The 22,381-nt window shown below is 36.3% G+C and overlaps 2 protein-coding genes across 20 annotated transcripts in view; one reads left to right on the top strand and one right to left on the bottom strand.

The window, feature by feature from the left end:
• Nucleotides 1-22,381, top strand: part of DACT2 (dishevelled binding antagonist of beta catenin 2) — a 420,082-nt gene that overhangs the window by 331,730 nt on the left and 65,971 nt on the right. The gene's annotated exons all lie outside the window — the stretch shown is intronic.
• Nucleotides 1-22,381, bottom strand: part of AFDN (afadin, adherens junction formation factor) — a 115,844-nt gene that overhangs the window by 68,058 nt on the left and 25,405 nt on the right. For 9 of the 19 annotated variants that reach the window (XR_007777170.1, XM_030236322.2, XM_030236329.2 and 6 more), the window contains exons 2-9: nt 14,457-14,652; nt 12,825-12,940; nt 11,118-11,281; nt 10,527-10,687; nt 9,390-9,547; nt 4,900-5,011; nt 4,320-4,487; nt 2,899-2,943 (exon numbers count right to left, since the gene is read on the bottom strand). Coding sequence is in view for 18 of the 19 variants with exons in the window: in XM_030236322.2 (XP_030092182.2) it covers nt 2,899-2,943; nt 4,320-4,487; nt 4,900-5,011; nt 9,390-9,547; nt 10,527-10,687; nt 11,118-11,281; nt 12,825-12,940; nt 14,457-14,652 (1,120 nt within the window). In the remaining variant the exon portion in view is untranslated. The remainder of the gene's footprint in view (nt 1-2,898; nt 2,944-4,319; nt 4,488-4,899; nt 5,012-9,389; nt 9,548-10,526; nt 10,688-11,117; nt 11,282-12,824; nt 12,941-14,456; nt 14,653-22,381) is intronic. The other 10 variants (XM_030236324.2, XM_030236330.2, XM_050972638.1 and 7 more) reach the window with 3 other exon arrangements.

Below are 22,381 nucleotides of genomic sequence, written 5' to 3'. Positions count from 1 at the left end.
TCAGTATTAAAAGCTAATTTCTACAGTAAAAGGTATCTTAATCTTGAAGATAATTACAACAACTCCTAAGAATGACAAAAGACTTTTTTGTTCTAAGGGAGGAACACAGGAGGGAAGGATGGTTGTGTCATACTACAATGTAAAGTGTATTTCCCGTTTTCCAACAGCTGGAACCTCACCTAAATGGTATTTGGAATGTATCCCTTACAACTCACTGCAGCAGGATAGATATTCTGCTATACCTATGGTGAAGGCCCTACTCCCTACTCCCCAGGCCACGAGAGTCCACAAAGGCTGATCTTAGAAAATTATGCACTACAAACAGATTTCATCACTTGATTTATGCATTTAAGAGTCACCATTCACACTTTAAATAGTAATGTTATAAAAAAAAGCCTGCAGTGAACTAAAGTGAATAATCACTGTAAGGACATCAAGTCAGTGGTTTGTAACACAAACCATTAATTTTTAAACAATAAAAAAAAAAGAAAAACCACAAGACAGGCCGCCCTTCATGGATATGTATTTTAAATGTGTTAGTTCACCACTAAAAGGTGAATCCTACACCACTTCGAAAATTATAACTTCAGTTGATTTCACTGGTCCAATGAAACAATGCTGGGAAATAGTACTGACTTAGCACAGACCAAAACAAATGATGAAGATCAGCTCAGAAAACAAGAAAGCCCAAAGCTGAACAAAAATGGTCACACAATAGACTTTACCTATTGAGATAAAATTAGTTTAAGTCTACACTTTTAAAGCATATTTCCTCTACAAGGAAGTTCCTAACTACTAAGTTCCTAACTACTAAGGGTTTAAACACTAATAAGTTTAGGAGATGGTTGGGCAGATCTGAAATACCATGTTGAACTCAAGAGATAATTCTACTATTAAATTTCAGACAAGACATGCACTTCCAGCAGAAAGAGCCAACCGTAAACTTTTTTTTATTGTAACAGACAACAATCTCATGTGCAAAAGTGTTACACATACTACAGTTCTGTTCTCAGAAAGGAGCTTGGCCAGGAAAGCACCCTGGCCAAGGCTTTCCACTTCTCCAACCTTCTGCAATTCTTCTGTCCAAGTTATTATACTCCATGTCCTCCACATCATCCACTGCTATTTGTTCTACAGCTCAAAGTTGCTCTTTTTTGTGATGAAGCAAGGAAAAAAGCTTTATGGGGTTGCCTTTTTATTTTTTACTTATGCATTGTAATTTTAATTTCAGGCTTGTAGGATCTGAGGCTCACATCTGAAAATACGGGGGTTTGCCATTTTTCTCAGCCTTTAAATATTATGATTGTACAGCTGAAGTTATTAACATTCCTGAACTCATCAAAGCCCATATTCACAAAATCAGCTATTCAAAGTGCTGCTCAGTGTCACTTCAGCCTACCCAGTCTATTTCTATCAGATTCATCTCAGTTTACTAGCTCATTCACATGACTTGGATACAGAGACTATTGCTGATTGCCACATGAACAGCCACAAGCTACTGAAGTGCATCCTCTACCATACAGAATCTCTAATCTCCAGTCAATGAAAGAGTCATACAAACAGCAACATCAGCAGCTGTGGAGAAGTGGAAAAACTGGACATACTTCCCTAGCAAACTTCATGAATTTGTGCAATTGCACAGGGCATAAAAGCAAGTCTGCTGGGTTCTTCTGCAAAAATATAAACAGCCTCTGTTTTGACAGGAAGACATTTCTACTGGAGTTATTCTATAATAAATACAAGTAACCTAAAGTGTTTTTTTTCCAAAAACACAGTCTGACTCTAGAGTATTTGAAGACCTCTTTTTCACACACTGAGATAAAAAAATAAAAGGTATCTTTATTTTTTTTTTTTCAGTGACACACAACCAAATTTCAATCTTCCTAGTTAAGGGTCAAGTGTTACTGCAGAGCCAATCAATGATTTTCAGCTCAGCATGCTCTATGAAACCCTGCTGCTCTCTGGAATAACAATGTTAACGAAATGGAAGTCTGAATTCAATTCACATAATTGTGCACTGGACACAAGTTTGAATACAGTTCTTTAAACCCCAGTACTGCACTGCACCACCATAAAGGAAAGGGTGAGCTGCACTGACAACCACATGTAGTTCTTTTAGAGCAGTCAAGAAAATAAAGTGAGGAAGCAGGGGAAAAAAGTAATAAAATAAAAAATATTTTGGCAGACATTTCACAATGAAAAGAGAATGGCTTTTTATTCCTGTCTATTCAGTCAAACCACAACACATCTGCATATTACTTTAAACTCTAAGGAGAGTTGAAGATCTGTAATGATTTGTACGTTACGCTACCAATTTCAAACGCTACAAGAAATGAACAAGTCTTTATTGTCTGAAGTCCTAAATCTTTGACATACACCACCAATGTTAGACAAACCAGGCAGCAGAAATACCAAAGGATGCTATGGAACACCATGGAGTAGAAAGTGAAGTAATTCTCCCAGGGGTCCAAACACTATTTCCCATAAAAATCATCACAGACTTCATCCACTGCATCAACACAGTCAAATACTGAAAAGGACAGCTAAGTTCCATGCCATTTACCCAATAACCATTTTAACTATGAATTCTGCAAGCAAATGGATGAAAGAACTTTTAGTTCCACTACAACATTGCTTGTAAAGCAGCCTCTGAAATTTAGCTGTTAACTGTAGCTGGGAGGTTGAACTATTTGGATAACAGCATATCTATTTGATGTTTGTTCACCAATCAAATAATTAAATGACAACTAACAAAACATAACTACATCACAGAAGCAATCCCTTGGAAAAAAACCCTTAAGATAAGATAATCCTTCATTTGTCATGAAGAAACACAAGATTTAGAGTCAGAGAAGTTTTTAGTGACTAATGAGAGAACAGTATTAAATGCAGCGTTACCTTCGTAAGTGTGATAGTTGTAGTAGGCAAAGTGATTCCTTCTCCCTGGGGTTAGAAACACATGCAGAGGACCCAGGTGAAGGCAGCACCAGCAGGACAGATACCATGCAGAACATGCGGAAGAGGGCAAGAAAAGAAAAGACAGGAAAGGGTGAAACTGTAGCCGGACAACACCTATTCAATTTATAAGGATGAAGTTCATTAAACTCTTTCAATTTTAGAAACTGTGTAGAATATAAAGACATCAGTACTACAAAGCTACTGAATGAAGCAATTCTTATTGTTTAGAGAAGTGATAACAAGCTGTTAGAAGAAGAAGGCAAACAACAGGTCAGTCCCACAGGCAATGCGTGAAGCTCAGCACAAGCACTGACACCTGCGGCACTTCGGACTGGGTTTACTCTTGCCACTGCCCGAGAACAACATTTCACTGAAAAAGCACCAAATCCCACAAAGAGTAAGAGAACAAGAAAAAAAAACATCAACAGTACTATTAAAAGAATTCAAAATATTAATATGCAAACCAAACCTCAACCTGTAGAAGGGGACAGTATGTTTCATATATTCTGTGTACTGATAATTTCATCTGGATTTAAAACAAACAAACAAAAAACCCCACACTATTTGACCATAAATTTAACCTTTTTTTTTGCAGATCTGATCCAGCAAAGGTTTCAGCACCAATTTCCAACCTTGCTTCCCAAAAGGTACACAACCAGACTTCAAACTGTAACATTTACTTGAATATCTGAGTGTACTCAAGTTACACTTAATAGGAAAAAGAACCATATTTAACTCCATCACCAAAAATAAAAGTCCATATCCAAATCTATAAACATGAGAATGACAGAAATTAGGAGCATAAGTCACGTATGTCTTATCAGTAGCTATGTTATACACCATCAATCACCCCAGCTGTTCCTAGATGATAAAACTAATTGCAAATTACCACAAAGCCCAGCAAGTTCCAGTTATGCCAAAATAAAACTCAGCTTGCTAGTGATTAGAAAGTTCCATACAGGCTGACAAATGTTTCACATCTAAGTTTGATTTAAAAATTCACGTTCTTGTCCTGTTAAAAAAATGTGATTTTCCATGTATGGCACTCTCAAATACCACGTATGCTACACTGTACTTGTGAATGTAAGCAAAATCAGATTTGAGCTTGGTAAATAATTTCACCCCCTTTTTCCACTCCAAACACTCCAAACTCCATATTTTCATATTAGAGCAATACGCATCTCTACCTTTAGAATTGTTACCTCCAATTTAGAATCTGACATCCACTAAACAACTCATGTGGCACAGACTTCCTGCCACACAGAGTTCCTTGTGTTTACAAAGAGTGTGTCTTATTTTTGAAAGATCCAAATGACTATACAATAATCTAATTTAGCATAATACATAACCACAATTCTTACCTGGGCTTAATTCTACCAGGTATGGTAGCTTCTCAGGAGGAAGGCAAGAGCCATAGCCAGACCCATCAACTCTTTCCTTCCCCTTTAATGGCTTTCCATCAGTTATCTTCCTGGTTTTCTTTGGGACATAATCAGGAGGCCGCCTTTTCAACTGAAAGACCAGTATTCCTAAAACACAGTATTATATATCCTTTGAGTCACACTACCACTGCATAAGCACACAACCAACATCTATTCATCTGCAAGCGCCTCACAGGATTACTTTCAGCTTACTAAATTCCTGTCACTTCTTTAGAATAGTTTTAACTTCAAAATAACTACACACAGATTAAAAGCATACATCAGTATAGTGAATAATTTAGAAAATTTGGGACAAAATGCAAAACCTTTCAACTACCTAATGGTATAATACTACAAACAGTGAATAATGAAACAGTAAATAACTCTAATACTCCCTAGTATTTTAAGTGTCCAAAAGCAAAACACACTAAAATATGTTATAATTTCTTCCTCTACAGGGGCTCCACAACATGGCTTACGACCCAAGGCACAAAAATTTCTTAAACATTTTTGGACATACCTTTATCACTAGGCCACTCCCTGAATATCTGCAGTGGACACTCATCATCATCAAGAATAGTTTCTTTAGCACCTTTATCATCAGAGTGCTGAGCACCAGGAGGCAGCATGACCTAAAAAAGAGTTATCAGTTTTCAGCGCTGTTAGTGGACAATTAGAACATTCAGGCGTATAATTCTCTGATAACTTTTTTTGCATGTGTTATTTATAACAAGAGATAAGGCCAAAGAATTCAGTAACTTGGAATGCATTCTGTTTCTAAGATTTTCTAACACTCTTCTCTTGCCTCTTGCTACAGTTAAATCGCACTTCCCAGAACACCAAGTCTAAAAAGCAAAGAACAGCAAGTTACACTTAAAGCAGGCGAGATCATCTTTCAGTAAAAAGAAGTTATTTCAATTTCTCATTAGCTAAGACAAAAAAAAAAAAATTCTGAGGAGATGATAGTCAAAAAACAAAACTGAACTCTCCATTATTATTTCACACACTGGAATCAGCATTTCATTTCGCTAGTGCCATTCTGCTAACATAGCATATATATATATACCTATATTTAGAAAAGACACAACAAGCTGGCAAAGACTATGTTATACCTGCTGTATCCTTGTCTTACCCAAAATTTACCTGGTCTACACAAGGGACTAAGGGCACAACTGGAGCATTTCACACAACTGCTTCATGCTGCCTAGCTCTAAGGAAGAAACAAAACCAAGAATACTTTTGGAACAGAACTACAGAATGTTCCTACCTTTTACAGCTATATCCTTACAAGGAAGAGGAAGGGGGAAACTTTGATTCATGAAATCTGATCTTAGAGGAGACACAGCCTGTAATTTCATGCATTACTGCTCCCCACAGCGATCAAGAACAAGTAACAATGACAGGCAGTATTACAGTTATTAAAGACAGATCTTTCAAAGCTCAATCAAAAAATAAAATAAAATATGTTGTACTCCCACACTTGTAATCCTAACAATGTTATTTAAATTCATAGACAGTTCTATTTTAAACAAACTACTCCAAATTATTCCCATCTCTGAACTATGACCTTCTTAAGTGATGCAGCCATTGGCTACAGCACCCTACTACGCTGCAGCCCTCTAGAGACTTTGCACTCATTTGTTCCCTCCTTTCCACACCCATTTCTGTGTTAACCAAGTTCTCACAGATCTACCTCAAACATCCTTTCATCTTCTTCCAGGCAGGAAACAACTACATTTAAGATTAAAAGTACGCAATCCCTAAATCATTTTCCATGCAAAACATGGCTAAACATAGGACTAATTAAATTATCTTTAATTAGATTTTCAAATAGACAAGATATTATAAAAGAAGGAAAACATTACAATGTATAAACCAGAGGGAAACAGAAACACATCTACATTCAAACCTTATCCTGCCAAATTGCTCTATTTTACATATCAGATTTTAAAAACAGTTACACATATAGGATAATTTGGGTAACACTGTGTTTCAAGCTATGTTCAGGAAGCATCAATCTTAAAATTCCAAAGCTCGAGACAGAAGGTAGCTTGTTACAAAGCACAAAATACATGCAATACCAGGACCTGACCAATACTGGACTCGGAAGGAAACCAAAGAAAAACCTAATGTAGTGAAATATACAGAAAATACAAGCTAAGAAACTTAAATGAAGACCACAGCAACTTCAGACTTAACTTTCATGACATTTGTTGGAATAAACAAGTAAGGGAAGGCACGTATTTGAGTATTAAGCCTTCTGATAAGTAATAAATAGAGATGAAATTATCAGACCCATCCTTAAAAAAGTCTCACATGAGAACACCCCATGCTGCAACAGGTCTACAATAAGCTCTTCTGTCATTTTAATGTTCTTTTAAGTAAAAACCCTCATATCTACAGTATATTTGAATATATCTGCTTATTGTGATTAATTAAGTTACAGTTTTCCTTACAAGCTGGGAACATGGGCTCCCCACATGCCCCTACTAAAACAAACAAACAAAAAAAAAAGAAACAAACCCAAAAAAGAAAACTAAGAAAACAACAGCAACAACACCACAAAAAAACCCACAAACCCCCCCCCAATGGATCTTGCTAAAATACTTAATATCTTACGTCTGTAATGACTACTTCTTAAAAAAACCCAATAAAACTACTCACCATTAAATGCATATTTTTGCTTGACATTACAAGAAGTTATTTATGCCTTCCCCTCAAGTAAAAAATAAGTGCATGCCAAAAACAAAGTCTAATCAAGATTCTGCTTTCAAGAGTTAACTGGTTTGCTGCATGCCTGAAGTCTAATGCCCTGAGTGCATACGCACAGGTAGCTTGGAAGACTGTCTAATTAATTTGACATCTTCAGAGAAGTGCAGTGAACCCCACATTACTCAGGGAAAATCAAACCAAGCAAACTGAAACAAACAAAACACACACACTGGAACAAACTGGTGTCTACTTGCTTACACAGAAAAGCACTTTAGAACCAGGAATAAAGGCACACCCTGATACACTGCAAACCAAAGTATGAAAGCAAACAACCAATAGGAGAATGCCATTTGCAATAAAAGTTGTCAAAAATGTTATGAAAAGCCTTACAGTGTTTATCTTTCAACTGAAACTTCAGGAGTGAACCTTATTTCAGGAACTTATACAGCCTTATAATGGTCTTGTCCTGTAACTTAAAATTCATTTTAATTATTAAGTAAATGTCAACTACTTAAATCTTCAAAAAAGACACTGTACCTGGCACTCAAAGAGAACAAAACGTTTCAAAATCCCAGCCAGTAAGAAACTGAACTTGTATGTTCCACTGATAATGGCTGAACTTAACAAAATGTAAAGAATAAGAACATGTGCAGGACCTGTCTAACACAGAGCACCATAAAGTGCCAGAAGAACAGGGGCAAAAGCCAAACCAGGGACAGAGAATAGCGCTGAGACTTCAGTATAAAGGGAGTGCCATTGGACAAATTTAATGGTGCATTTTTGAGTCTCCAAAAAAGACAACAGTGATTAAAGACACATCCAGCTAATTCTTGAGTATTTTCATGTTTTAAGCAAGGAAAGCAACTTTATAAAATATCAGGAAAAAAGTAGATTTTAAAATCTAGATTTAAAATACTCAACTTTATTAATAAAAGAAGCATTAACATATTAAAAGCCAACCACTGTATCAGCAGAGGATGGCCAAGCAGATTTTAGCCAACTACAACAACTTACTGTGAGAAAATAAGATCTGCTACACTTAAGATTTATTAAAACAGATCTGCTATTGGTCAGTGAAGACCATTCCTGTACGTCAAATGTAAACATAAACACACATCTGACATCTGTTCAGACACTTACTGTATGAAGATGTGTTACTCAGGAAACACAAAATATTTTCCAGAAGTACTTCCCAAAAAAAATAATATGAAAAAATTTCTTTTGCAGCAATGACTTCATTAATCTTTGCCAAAGATCAACGCAACATTCCCCAGACTATTTTCTACATTAAACATCCACACAAAAGATCAGAAAATAGGATCTAAGGGGGAACACCACCACTACAAAAAAAGTAACTTTCAGCAGTTTCCTGGGTAAAGGTGTAAATAGTCCAATAAATTCCCTAATACTCAAAGATTTTTAATGTATCATAAGTCTGAACTAAGCAGAATGAAGTAGAACTATCTTTCAAATTCAGTCTCAGTGTCTCTGCTGTAGACCATGACTCTCCCAAACCACCACATTATTTTAAGAAACAAACTTTTTTTCCCATTTTTCAATATTTTACAGAGCAAAAAATGCAAATTTATTAGACAAGTCATAGCAAAAATGTAATCAAACACTGGACTCAAAAAAGGATCAGTATTTTCAAGCCTCACTGTTCTCCCTGAGAAGACAACATTATCAGAAGTTTGTAAACTTTAATCAGTACTGCCCATGGGACTTTTTGATTAAAGCCACACCTCTAAGAAATAACAATTCTATGCAATTCGTTTGGAACTCCAAAAAGAATTAAATTCTGAAATTAAGTGCATCACTTTAATCTTTTCTGGTTTGTAGTGAGCATCAGCTACCACTGCAAGATTTAAGGAAACAGCACACAACATACACCTTTTACAGTGGAGCTCACCTCAGCACTTCCACTTCAGAGAGGACACTCTTAGTTCAGGGAAATAGTTTTGTGCACAGATTTAGGTATCCACAGGGTGAACTATTAGTTTATACATCTGTGAATCACCAGCACATTTAGTGGTATAAAACCCATAAAAGTGCCCAATGAAAAAATATGTCATTTTCAGTATTAATGTTTTCTTGTACAGCAAGCAGTAATTTAGTACAAGATTTAAGTTTTAAAACCAAAAAACCTGGCATGTCACTTCACAATTCCCGAGGCTGTTAGATTGGGGGGGGGAAGAAGTTAGTCACGGAAGTAACTGAGTCATTCTATTTAGCTTGAAAGCTACTGCAAGAAAAAAAAAAACAAATGAAATGTGAGAAGATTGTGTTTTAGTAACTTACACGAGCAATACAATAATCCTTAGGATTTTCTTTTTCCAGGCCGTATTTTTCCAGTGCTTCAATAACTGCAAAGTCTGCAGTATCTGTAGTGGACAGCAGGATTGTCTTGTACGGTATATTTGGTTTTAAACTGTCTGCATAAATTCTCAGCGTCCCACCTTGGAAACCAAATGGAATTAACAATGCAACCACAGAATAAAAAGACAGACATGAAGTAATTAATTATACTTCTAACAGAATATAAGAACAAACCCTTTCAGAAATAACTTTGTTACTCTACTAATACAAGAAAAATTCTGTAACATCCCCAAAATAGATTTATCTCTCCACTGGTAAAAATCTCCAGTGATATTTCTGTAATTTATCTAATGAAGTGTTTCCCCAGTGTTTCACCATGCTCAGTATTACATGAAGTTAAAATGAAATAATGTCAATGCCTGGCTCAAGAACAGACCTTTACCATCTTGTCAGGACGTCTGTGCTGACCTCCCCTTTCTTTAACAAGCCCATTTAAGATTTCCTTCAGGACAATGTTTTCTACACCTCTAACTCTTTCTTCACTACTCTTCCATGAACAGATAATAATTTCAGATTTTAGCAGTTCTAACATAGCTTCATTTGTTGTTTTCTAATGGTATATACAGTATATACAATCACTGTTGTTATATCCCCATCCCATGAATGAGAAATACTTAATCACTATTATTCCCAAGATCTATCAGAATCCTTTATGCAGAACAATCAGTCCTTTACATCCTTTACTTACGCTACTGACTGAATTTTCTATCAGGTCACTCTTAGTACAAAGAATGTCAGCTATCTCAGCCGACCTCCTCAGTTTGCCAGGCTAAGTCCATCCTTCCTTTTTTCCCAGTTTAGCACTGTTAGCAAGCTCAATGAGCATACTCTCTCTCAATCTGCCCACCACTGAAAGCTTTGACTCGCACTCACCATGGAACACCCCCCTGTGGAATCCTACCTTCACAAACCCTTTGCTCAGTTACACACCAGATAAACTAGCCGTGCGCAAAAAATGCTGGAGAAAGCAAAAGTTCAGTCAAATTTACAGGAGTTGCTGGCCTTAAGAATATGCTCTCGGTAAAATGTTTGTAACTTAACCAGAAGAACTCCAAGTACCTGAGTCTGGTCTGCCATCAGAACTCCGAAATTCCTGCATTCTCTTCTCTAGTTTTTGCTGTCGTCGCCGTTTCATAACCACCTCAGGATTGGATATTGTGCGAGTGAAGCTGGTCTCAGGCATATCTTTGTAAACCTCAGCTGCAAGGCGAAAATTCTCACTGCCAAGTTAGTTTAAATAAAAAGAAGGTCATTAAGAGCTTAAAATAGATACATCCTTATTACTTCACATAGGATAAAAAAGCAATAGAGCCCATTTAAGTTCTTGTAAGATGGTTTCTACCTGAATTTCAGTTTTGCTACGGTTCATGCTGTTGTATACCCATACCTGATGTAAAAAACCTATTTAAGGACTACTAGCTGCTAGTTTTCAAAGAAAACAAGAAGTCTTCTACCTCTTAAACAGGGGGACAGGGGGAAAGGCATTAAAGAAACTTTACATTCTACTCCTAACTTTATTATGATTTCCAATACTGCAAAGCAATGGGAAAGCTGAGTTAGCATGTGCTTCCAAGTCACTCTTTTTCTTTTGAAAATGCACTTAAAAAAAATTATCATATAAGTTTTAAAAAATAAGTTGAAGCTACTTACATATCATCCCCATGAAGAAGTCTATCATCTTTATCTGACGCTTGTCGCAATGCCTCTTTTTCACGCCTCTTTTTTTCCTTTTTTTCTTTTTTTGACAGAGTTCGCTTGAAATTCTGAATTACTCCCTCTTTTTCTTGTTTTTCAGGCCCATTACTCTGAGCTTTCTGAAATAAATGAGTTTAAAACAGCTTCCATCACTTTCAATCCAAAGAAAAGTTAGTATTGGTTTTACTTTGCAGATGAACCTGTTTAAGACACCGTATCACTGACCCAAAACCAACACTCCAGGAAACAACACTCCATTACACAGCGATGGGATTAATGCTCTCAAGGGAAACACGGCAAATGCTCACAAGGCAAATATAATGTCACGTTCCAAAGAAGGTATGAACTAACTGTACCCAACAAAGTGAAGGAACTGCAGAAAATTTTACTTGAATAAAGCCTGCCATCAACTTGGCCTCAAAAGATTAACTGAAGCTGCAAAACAAATTTTTGCTTCTGAGTAAAAATACTCTATAACAATGCTGTGCTTAATCTGCTTTCAAGGCAACTGTGTTGGAGCACCAGATAAGAATAAACTGCAGGAGGAGAAACATTTCAGAAGATTTTTCTCCAATGGTATATTTTTCCAAGTCGTCATTCCAGTGTTGTCTTCTTCAATTCCTGCTCCTTGCATACACAAGATACCTGTAATCCTAGGCTCATTTGCCTTCTGCAGAGAAGATTATAGAGCATGAGAGAAAGAAGATGCAGATTTTCTCACTTCTATCAGGAAGCAAAGAACATAGAGAATAAGATTGCAAATCACTTAATTCAATTAATAGGAATCGCAGGGTTGGTACATGTAGTGCAAGGCATCACTAACTTTCCCTTCTGCCCTGTAACACGGATGTATCCTGTAGTCAAATGCCCGGTACAAGCTCACGTCCCTATACCCAAAGCACTTCTAAAATTAACAAGCTCTAGTTCCAAAAGCAAAGGAAATTTAGTGCTCAGCACAAGATCAAAAACTTGCCTTAAGATAGCCCACACTGAATGGCATGTTTTCCATAGCTATAGGCAACCAAGCTACATATAATACATATAATTATATGACTTCAGGAGCCAAAGTCTAATCTAATTTAATGTTTAAATTACTAATATTAAAGCAAATTTTTGTACAGCTGATGTTGGCAGCTCATTCATTTTGCATTTGTAAAAGAAAAAAATATTCAAAAACCAAAAAAGCAATACCAAACCAAATCAAAAAGCCCTGCACAAAAGGAAAAATCTTCCACCATTTTTTTCAAGAAACAGAATGTTACCTAAGGAGGTAATAATTTTTAGTTCTTTAACTCCCCCTGGCATTTCCTTTTAAAAGCCTTGCAAGAGACAGGATTGCCCCCTGGTATGTGGCACCATATACTATTTGAGGTATTTTTCAAGTCATCATAATAGAACACAGCAAGCTTTAAGTTGTCTAGGCGTGCTCCAGTACTAGACAGCTACATGGATCACAGCATCACCAGCCATCAAAAGATAACAAAAGTGCTGTGTTGCAAAGATGCACTTTAAGTATTTTAAAATACTTGCTCCAGATATTGAAGGTCATGAGCAGCAGTTGTTTCCAGGAATTGCAAAAGTGAAAGTTATGTTTTCCTACATAAGCAAACCCCAGAGATTTCAAAAGTGCTGTTAGCACTAGCATGCTCTGTAAAGACTCACCTTTGGAGGAAGTGTATCATTTTCATTCTTGAGGACAAACCTTCCCTCGCGATCATCTTTGTTCCAGTTTAACTGTACAACAAGAGGCTTCTCATCCACATCTAATCTTCTTTCTTCTTCAAAAAAATGAAAAGCAGTGACAGTTACTTGGTATCTCAAGAGCAAAGATAGCTTGAAAAAAGTTACATTTTTAATAAAACCATAAGGTTTGCTTAACAGAACACATCAGTTGATATTTTCCTGTTAAGTATAGGGACAGAAAGAAAGCTTGGGAATGTAGAATTAATTACATGTCCCCTTTCCAGCAACAAGCCCAAGTGCTCCATCCATCTAGGTAAGGTAAAGGTTCCCATAAGGTAGTCTCGCATAACTCCTTTGTCAGAACTAAGTCTCAAAACACAACATTACCACTCTGGAGGAGAAGTTAGATTTAGAGTTGAAATGTTTAGCACTCTGTAACATCCTGGGCCTTGTAAATACTTATTTTTCTTATTTTAAATTTACTTTAAAGTAGACCACAGTCTGGTTGCAGCCTGAGAAATACTACCCTAAAAAGACTGCACAAAAATAAACAAGATTACCAAGTTTAAACAATAAAACAAATCAAAAGCCCCCACGACATTATTCAGATCCAAGACAAAATTTCATTTAGAGTATTATATCTATTTCAAGTATATGGAAAAACAACTGACAGAGTGGTTAAAAAACTTAAGCAAGTCTTGCCATTTGATTTTCCCTATGAAAAGAAGGAGACAGTATATATGCCCAGGAAAACAACGATGTCTTTGTGGTTATTTTTGTTCAGTAGGAAACTGCTATTGATCTTGCATGCCTCAAGCATCTTTTAAAAATCAGGTACTTGTTCCACAAAGAAAATGATTTCATTTTGACTATAGGTACAGCACTAACAGATTTTTAAAGAAATCTAAGGCAGAAAAAAAATAAATTATTTTCAGTCTTTCAAGTGCAGAATTTAAGGTCATTCAAGCACTTGTGTATACTTCTGAAATACCAAAAAAAAAAAACCAACCCACAACCAAAAGATAGTTTCTCCTTTATCTGTCCCTGCCACCACCACCACACACACCTTCTGATCTCTAACAGATAAATTTTAGCAGTACCAAAGGCTATTCAGATATCCAAGTTCTTCACAGGTAGCATTAGAGGATCTATTTAAGAAACACAATGGCTTCAAACAATATTAAGCTGAATTTCCCCAGTTCAGCAGTAAAAGAACATGAGTTACAAGGCTACCATCACAGGCCCACAGTTTCAAAGAACAGAAAATGTACTCTCAACTAGTCTAATTTAACAAGCCTAGTCTCCCATTATAAATTTTGTCTTTACCTATTAATCCTAAAAATAACAACTCTGTCACAAATGTCAACAAACTAACAGGATGTCACAGCATTTTATAGACCATAATCAAATCTTACATTAACTGCAGGCCTGGTATGTATAACTAAGTTTTGAAAACCACTCCCCAAAACAATTAACTGCAACATATTTAAGAAAAAAAAACCAAGTCTCATGTGGTTCAGAAGCTGAGAGTGAAGCTAAAGATACACTTGGGCTGGGAGCAGATATGATGGTGCTGAGGATGCAGGAAGGACTTAATGAATAAATACAAACCTCCACTGACATGAACTTCATAAAGTGAGTATTTAGGGGATGACAACATTCGCATGTCTGGCCGAAACTTCTCTGCAAGCGTTTCTATCACATCTTGAGTTGTGGCAGTACTAGAGACACGGATACATTTTGTTGCAAAATTTCCAGCTGCTTTGTCTTGAAAGTAGAATCTCATTACTCCATGAAACTCAAGATCCTGTAAAGAAATAAAAATACAAATCTGAGTGCCGGCTAACAGTTATAATGTACAGAGTTCTTTTATTATTCATTATAAATTTATTGTGAAAATATCAGACCTCCAAATATTACACTGATTTTCAAAATTTTCAAAACAGTAGAATTAAAAACCAGGACACTATAAACTTGAAAAGCTATCCTGCAAAAAGAAATTAAGGACTATTACTGAAAATACTGAACTTGAATCTTTAAGTATTCAAATTTACAGCTATATTCAGGAGAATTAATAAAACCTCTTTTCTCAAACCTAGAGACATCTTGAACACTAACTGAGAACAGGCCCCTTCAGCCCAAGTCCATAAAAGTGCATGCTCAAGGAACAGCAGCGTGTCTTGATAGGAGCAGCTTGCTGTCACAGAACTCACAGGATCATAATTTCTCTCTTTTCACCCCTTCATACACTCCTCTCTCACGCTGGCACCTCTTTGTCCCAGAAGCAGCCTTTTAAGGAACCATTTGACATGCTTGCACTTTTTATTTTAAGAAAGGTTAGTCTTTGGTACAGCTCCCTCAGCACTCTGAGAGGGAAAAAAACGTCAGCACCAACACGAGGTGAAGAAAAGGACTGCAGCTGTCAGCCAGGCGGCTACGCTACAACTGCAAAGGCAATTTGTTCAAACTATTGTAAATTCACATCCTCAAGTGATTTCCTTTGCCACTGGAGTCTGCTCGACTGCAGCACACCAAACTTCAGGAGCATACTGCCTGCTTATGCTACTCCACTACTGGTCTGAACAACAACTCCAAATTCAAATTTTAGTTCCCCAGTGGTCTCCACCTGGCCAACTTTTGCACCTTGCATAAATCCCAGCAATCATGGGACCCTGCACTCAAGGGGAATCAAGGATATTCAAGGCTCCAGTTGACTTTGTCAAGTTTAGTCTACAGTTTAATAATCACTGCTCCTGTCTTCACTCTCCAGAGGCTTTGAAATAGGCAAATACATAGTTGTTGAGCACAGTGACAGATTTTATGCTAGGCACAGCCCTTTCCAGTACTACATCTGATCACAGGACACACATTACAACGCTTCTTTGAACAGCAAAGAATAGAGCTATTTACTGAAGCTACTCTATCATTCAGAAGACCTTTGCAAAAAGAAAGGAAAAAATAAGAATATTTAAAAAGGAATTAAAAAGTCAAATAACCTACACTTAGACAAACATCTATGTCACCTAGATACATGCAGAAATAAGAACTGCTATTCTGAGGATATTCCCAAGCCTACACCAACACAGCAGTCCAATGAAATGCACCATGGACCTCAACAATGGCCAATTGTGTTTTATTCTCTGTTGTTATCTGAACAATTTACAGAATTAATCTTTCTGAGCCTGCACTGCTGTTCCCACAGAACTATGTATTGTGCTTAGCAATACAGTGTTCCTTCCTGAAAGAAGTTACAGTTTCCACAGCTAACTCCCATCTCTGCATACACTCTGAACTTAACTGCACTTTATACAGCCATGGGTATAATTCTTCAGATGCAAACAGCTACTACTCACCTATCAAAAGTACTACTGACTACTTTATTTCTTGTCTTTAATTATATATACCAAATTATTAACTAATTATCCATACAAGGACTTGCTTCTCTCATGCAGAAGGCTACCTAATAACTTCTGGAAACCCTACCAATCATAGTGAATTAGAGCTTCCCTTACACGTGTTCTTGAAAACTCCCCCAATGAGTTCCAAAAGTCTGAAGCACAACTTCTTTTCTAAGTCCTGTTGACCTTTCCACAGTCTATTATAACAGACACCACATGTCCATGAATTCTGTAGGTTAACACAGTTTCTTCTCACACAGAACATCACGGGTGAACATCCTTTGTAATACTGGTTTCAGAGTGCATTTGCATCCAACAACCTGAAGGTGTCCACCTAACAGAGCCATTACAGACCACTTAGTAAAATTACTTCATCTCTCACTTCCTTCCGTTATTGGAAAAAGATTCTCTAGTTCTAGTAACTTGCTTTCCTGCCTTTATCACTCTTAACAAATGCTGATCTGAAAGCATTCCTCAATTTTTTTTTTTTTTAATCTCATGCTTTTATATTCTACTTGTCAGATTTTATATCCTCACAATTTTCCTCATTTGGATACTATTTTAGCTTTCTAGTAACTATCTTTGCCTGATGTTCAGTCATGCCAGCTTCCTTTCACACTTCCTTCGATAGCTGGCATGCTTTTGGTCTGAACCTCCAGCACAGCATCTTTAACTCTCAGCAGGCATAAGTAGTTGCCTACTTACTTGCCCCTTTTAGCTTTACCAAGCTTCCCTAGTGCCAGTATGCTGCATTTCCAACTGGCTTGGAAAATTCCGTACTTTTTGCAAGAAAAATTAATCTAATTGTGTCATGATCTCTAGAAAGGAAAGCATTATCAAAGGTAATATTCCGAGCCACATTCCATGCACACTTTTGTGCAGATTTGGTTTAAATGGTTGTCTCTCCTGCTAATACTCCTTAACCATGATGCTTCACAAAACAGCCACAGTATTTTTATAATCACCTTTAAGTTTCAATCCACTTGTTTGATCATTGCAAAAGACAACACATAAACCTTCTGCAGAAGTATCATGAAGCACAATCATGTGCTTTTATTTAGAATTTAGAACTTTTATTTCCCTTTATACAAAGTTTTCCCCACCACCTCAAGGTCCTGCTGAAGCAAGAATTTTAAAAGAGAAAAATGAGCACATTCCTAATCTTTTGCATGCATTATGTACTGTGTGAGTACATAATGAGATAAGTTTCAAGTAGCTTTTTTCAAAGCGGTTTTTTGGTTTGAGGTGGGTTTTTTTTTTTTTTTTGGGAGAGCAGATTATTTTACTGAGGACACATTCTACTGCCAAGTAGCCATGCTTTTAATCTGTAGGATTTTTTAATAACACAGTAGAGATTAAAGAGCAAGGGAATGGAACACAGGTGCATTCAGAGAAGGACAATCCAAGAAGCTTTCTAAACAACATGTTTATGTTTGTTGTTGTTGTTACTATTAGTAATATCAATAATAATAACAATGGAAGTTACAACTTATTTCTACTTCCAGGTACTAACAAAGCAGACAAAAGTACATTCTGAATTCTCAAGATACAACGTCTGTTTAAGCAAGTTTTCTTTTCATTTTCCAAAAGAAGCAAAATACTGCCATTTGACAACCTGGATATAAAAACAACTGAAGGCAGTGACCACTGACTGTCCATTTTCCCCCAATCTCTTCTACAGTAGCTTCTCAGGCTGTGTCCCCATAAACCATGTCCTTGTCCCTTCCCCTCTACTTTTTCCAAAGTTTTCTGTTAAAAAAAAAAAAAAAAAAAAAAAAAAAAGACTGCACAACAGCATCCCAATCTTCTATCACTTCCCCATATAAAGTCCTTTGAATGTTTAATTTCCATTACATTGCAAACTGTACCTTGGGGCATTGCTTAGACTATTACAGATTTAAATAAAAGTATTTGATGACATGGCAGTAATTGGTTTCACATTTCAAAAAATCAGGAAATAGGAGACCAAAAAAAACCCCAAATAACCACTTCTAGTCTACATTATTTTTTTAATATTGCATGTGTGTATAGCTGCAGTTCAAGACATATTTAACTTTCCAGTCACGTGCTTAGCAGATAAATAAATCCCAACTACACAGAAACAGATGCCACCACTCACACTCAGACACAAGGTAGGCACTGCACTTAAACTTCCACTCTAACTCTGCATTAAAGTGCTTATTTTTCAGAGTTTTTGTTTCAACCTCAAACTCATTCACTACTGAATTTCTTTGTCAAAACTGCTGGTCACTGCAGTTTATAATATGAACTTGTGTCAAGAAAAGAGGCTAAAGAACAAAAATCACTTGTCCTAAACTAAGTAGATACAGAAGTATCTATTATTCCCTGATACCTTCTTGTAAGTGAAGGAATCTCCCCGAAAACGCTTAAAAAAATCTTTTGAAACCATCTTTCTCTAAAAATAATAACTGTCATTTATCATTTAATAAAAAGAAATTAAAATGTTTTCCAGATTTCAAGAATGACTGATTACTTAAATGTATGAACACTCCTAAATTCCTCTCAGGAGTTTATATGCATGAACAATTTTAGCTCTATTATCGATCACGTTTGGTATTTTATATATCTGCTGTAGAAGTTTATGGATCATGTAGGAATGCAAGGACACAGACTGGTCTTCAGCCACACAAGTACAGTCAATTTTCACAAAATTTTCATTCTGAGCATCTAGACTGCAAAACACATTTTGAAGATCATATAGCGAAAGTCAGCTTTTTAGGCCTTTCAAATAATAAAGGCAACTTTCCTCAAACACGAAGCATAATTATTCCTTTTTATCAGTATCAAATGAAGTTATGGTAGTTTGCAAAAACATATCCTACTCAAAAGGTTTCAACTTACATAATAGTTGCCAGTTAACCATTGTTTCTTCGTTTTACGAACAAAAGTAAGCTGCAGCATCTTTTCATTAGGCACAAAGGAAGGAGTTTATAGAAGCATTTCAAATCCCTAGCAATGACTACTTGCATCAAGTCAATGACAGCCACTAACTCCTTCAAAGCCAATGGGATAAATGCTCCAAAAGTGTGTCTTCAGAAAACAAAAATAAAAACACACAAAAGCATCAGAATGAAACATCTGAAACACTTTCATAAAGTGAAACTACCTCAAAATTCTACAAAATCTTGTGAAAAGCTTCCATTAAACATTCTTAGAAAACATCTGCCTTCTCAGTGCTATCACATTACTCTGACATTCTCCTTGAGGACCTCAGACCATCATTAAATGAAAAAGAGCATTACAAAAGCAGGAAGCAAACAAACTTAAATACATAACTAAGTCAGTCACACTTAAGTCACACTAAAACTGAAGATGTGAGGTATAAGTTATCACACCAATTCTCACCAATGTTTCCCATGAGGCTTCACAAAAGTGACTGAGGTTTCTCAAAACAGTCTTATCTTTAAATCTAGTTCCCAGTTACTTACTGTCAAGGGTGGATTTCTGCTTTAAAGCAGTAATAATCAATATCACTCATTTGAAGTTAAGATACAGAGAAATGCAAGTAAAAGAGGGAGGGAAAAACATTTCAAGCTCCCCTCTCTACTCTATGAAGAGTGGTTATATATACACATGTGAGAAGTGTTAATAATTACGGAAGGCAAAGCTGTTTAATACTTTGGCAATTCAAAACAAAGAAAATTCCCACAAAAAACCATCGTTCTCCAAACCTCTCTTTCTGCCAATCATCCCACTCTTTTTACACAAGAATACAGTAGTCAAGAAGGAATACAAAAACAAGACGAAAGAGATAAAAAGATTGCACTGTACATGAAGCTCAGAAAAAGCCTGCATTGTGACACAATGGGATTTGCAGCAGGGAAACCTGGACTTCCTGAAGAATCTGAGAAGCTTCTGCAAACAAAACAGTAGTATCCAGGAGCCATAATCTACAGCCATGCTCACATGAGAAAGGAAACCCCTGCTTTAAAGTGTCAGAGATAATGAGAGTATTTATCACAATATGCAGGGCACAGCAATTAATGAGATCAAACTACTACTCCCATAAACCAGCAAAGAATACCCATAGGCTGTTAAAACTCCTATCCCACCTGTATGCATCACAAAGCACTACATACTTCAATACTTAAGAGTTATTACACACTACCCATTCTGTAAACTATTCAGTCTCTGGAGCAGCAGAGAATATACAAGTTTCTCTTCAGAAATCCTCATCTGCACCCCCTCCAAGAGGCTTTGATCTCTTTCAGCTGCATTGATAACACTGTTTGCCTTGCAAGCACATTCTGCATGACTGCATCTAGAAAATACCAAAATCCAGCACTAAGAACATCACATCTTTCTTCCTGCCCCATTCACATTCTGCAAGCAAAAATCTACAGAGAACTAAGCAGCAATTACTATTCAGGTACATGTGCTTGCTGCTCAGGAGTTTTGCTAATAGAATATAAAAAACAATAAAACCAATCAACAGCACAAAAAAAAAAAAAAAAAGTAGAATTAAAGCACATACAAGTTGCTTTCAAATGAATTCGGGTCACAATATTGATATAACAGGTCAGCATAGAAACAGTACTTTCATTGAACAGTATTATTCTGAAACATTCATATAATATCTTTGCATCTGACCTGTTGTCAGTCTACACAGTAAAATGGAATTTCTTCCTTTGCCTCTCCAAAAGCCATATGTACACAACAAATCTCTGGAATTCTAATGAGTACAAGAATATTTTTTTTTAATCCTATAATATTTTAAAACCTATTTTAATCGGTAAGTCAATAAGCACTGTGAAATTACATGAGGGTGATTTTTCTAGCACTCGTTCCCAGTTCAAGCACTCAATTCCCATAATGACTGCTCAACTTGAAACTTGAGGACAGTTTATTAAAAAGGAATTTCAAATAATTTGTTTTTTAAAATCCTGGTAACTGTTATAAACTGTTTCCTATGTAGAAAAGAAACACAGTGTTCTTGTTAAGCTACAGTTTTTGAGTTAACTTCAAAAAGTGCAGCTTCATGATAAAAGACTACCTTTAATCTAACAAAAGAAAGGAAGAACAATACAGATGAAAAAACAGCTCCTATAAAAAAATAATTTTCATCAGCTTTACTTCCTCTAACAAACCTCTGACACCTGGATCAACAAAGACTTTCCACTACAGAATGAGTCATTCTGCCACACTTTAGATACTGTAATGTTCACAGAAGCAGGACCAACAGCTGAGCTTTCTGTCAGAATTACCAATAACCTACGACATGAAGATCATAACTAAGAAACCTCCTCTTTATTTTCCTGAGGAAAATTGCATCTTAGGAACCAGCCCCACTACATTTTGAAACAAAAACTCGAAACCAAAAGACAAGAGGGTACTATAAACACTTTCACAATATAAATGTAATGCAATGAAGTCAATGCAAAAGCCACTGCACTAAATGACAAACAGTACACAAAATCTTAAACTAAGACCAAAAGACTTTTGTATAATTATTACATCAACTAAAAAAAGGATTGACTTTTATAAATGCAGCTTTAATGCCCATATGAACCCTGAAATATCACAGATGTAGATATTTTACTGTATACTTTATATGCACTGTCCCTGCTTCCTGTTGCTTATCTGCACCCAACAGCAAGACTAATTAACACAAAAACTCTTGGGATTAAACAAACACTATTGTAATCTTCAATACTTTCCTGCTAACTTACATCTCACAGATCAAAAAATCAAGCTTGAAAAGAGACCCATCTACACCAGGTAGATGAAGAAGGTCCTACTGACTTCAAAATAAAATAAAACAAAACAAGTTGTTTTCAGAGTAGTCTTTTACCAGTGCCACATTCTGAGGTGCCATCAACCTTACTTCATTCTGAATACACCAAAGTTTTCATAACCTTTTACAAAACATATTATTACACAAGCAACATGAACTGTCTTCACATAAGATTTATGAGTCAAAAAGCAGTTTTTCATTATAAATGAAAAAAAAAACCAACAATTTGCCAAGGGCATTCCCCGAAAGCATGACAGACATTACTTTACAATCCTTAATTTTCAAACCAACTGTACTGATCAGCAAAATCAGCACAGCACTTGCAACACAGCTGCTGCCTGCCCCCTGCAGGGTGTGCTTTGTTAAGCTGCGGTGGACAGCAT

The sequence above is a fragment of the Serinus canaria genome, chromosome 3, assembly GCF_022539315.1.
Source record: "Serinus canaria isolate serCan28SL12 chromosome 3, serCan2020, whole genome shotgun sequence".
In the NCBI taxonomy this organism is placed as follows: Eukaryota; Metazoa; Chordata; class Aves; order Passeriformes; family Fringillidae; genus Serinus; species Serinus canaria.
The sequence above is the reverse complement of the archived record's forward strand: the minus strand, read 5'-3'. Positions and strand labels throughout refer to the sequence as shown.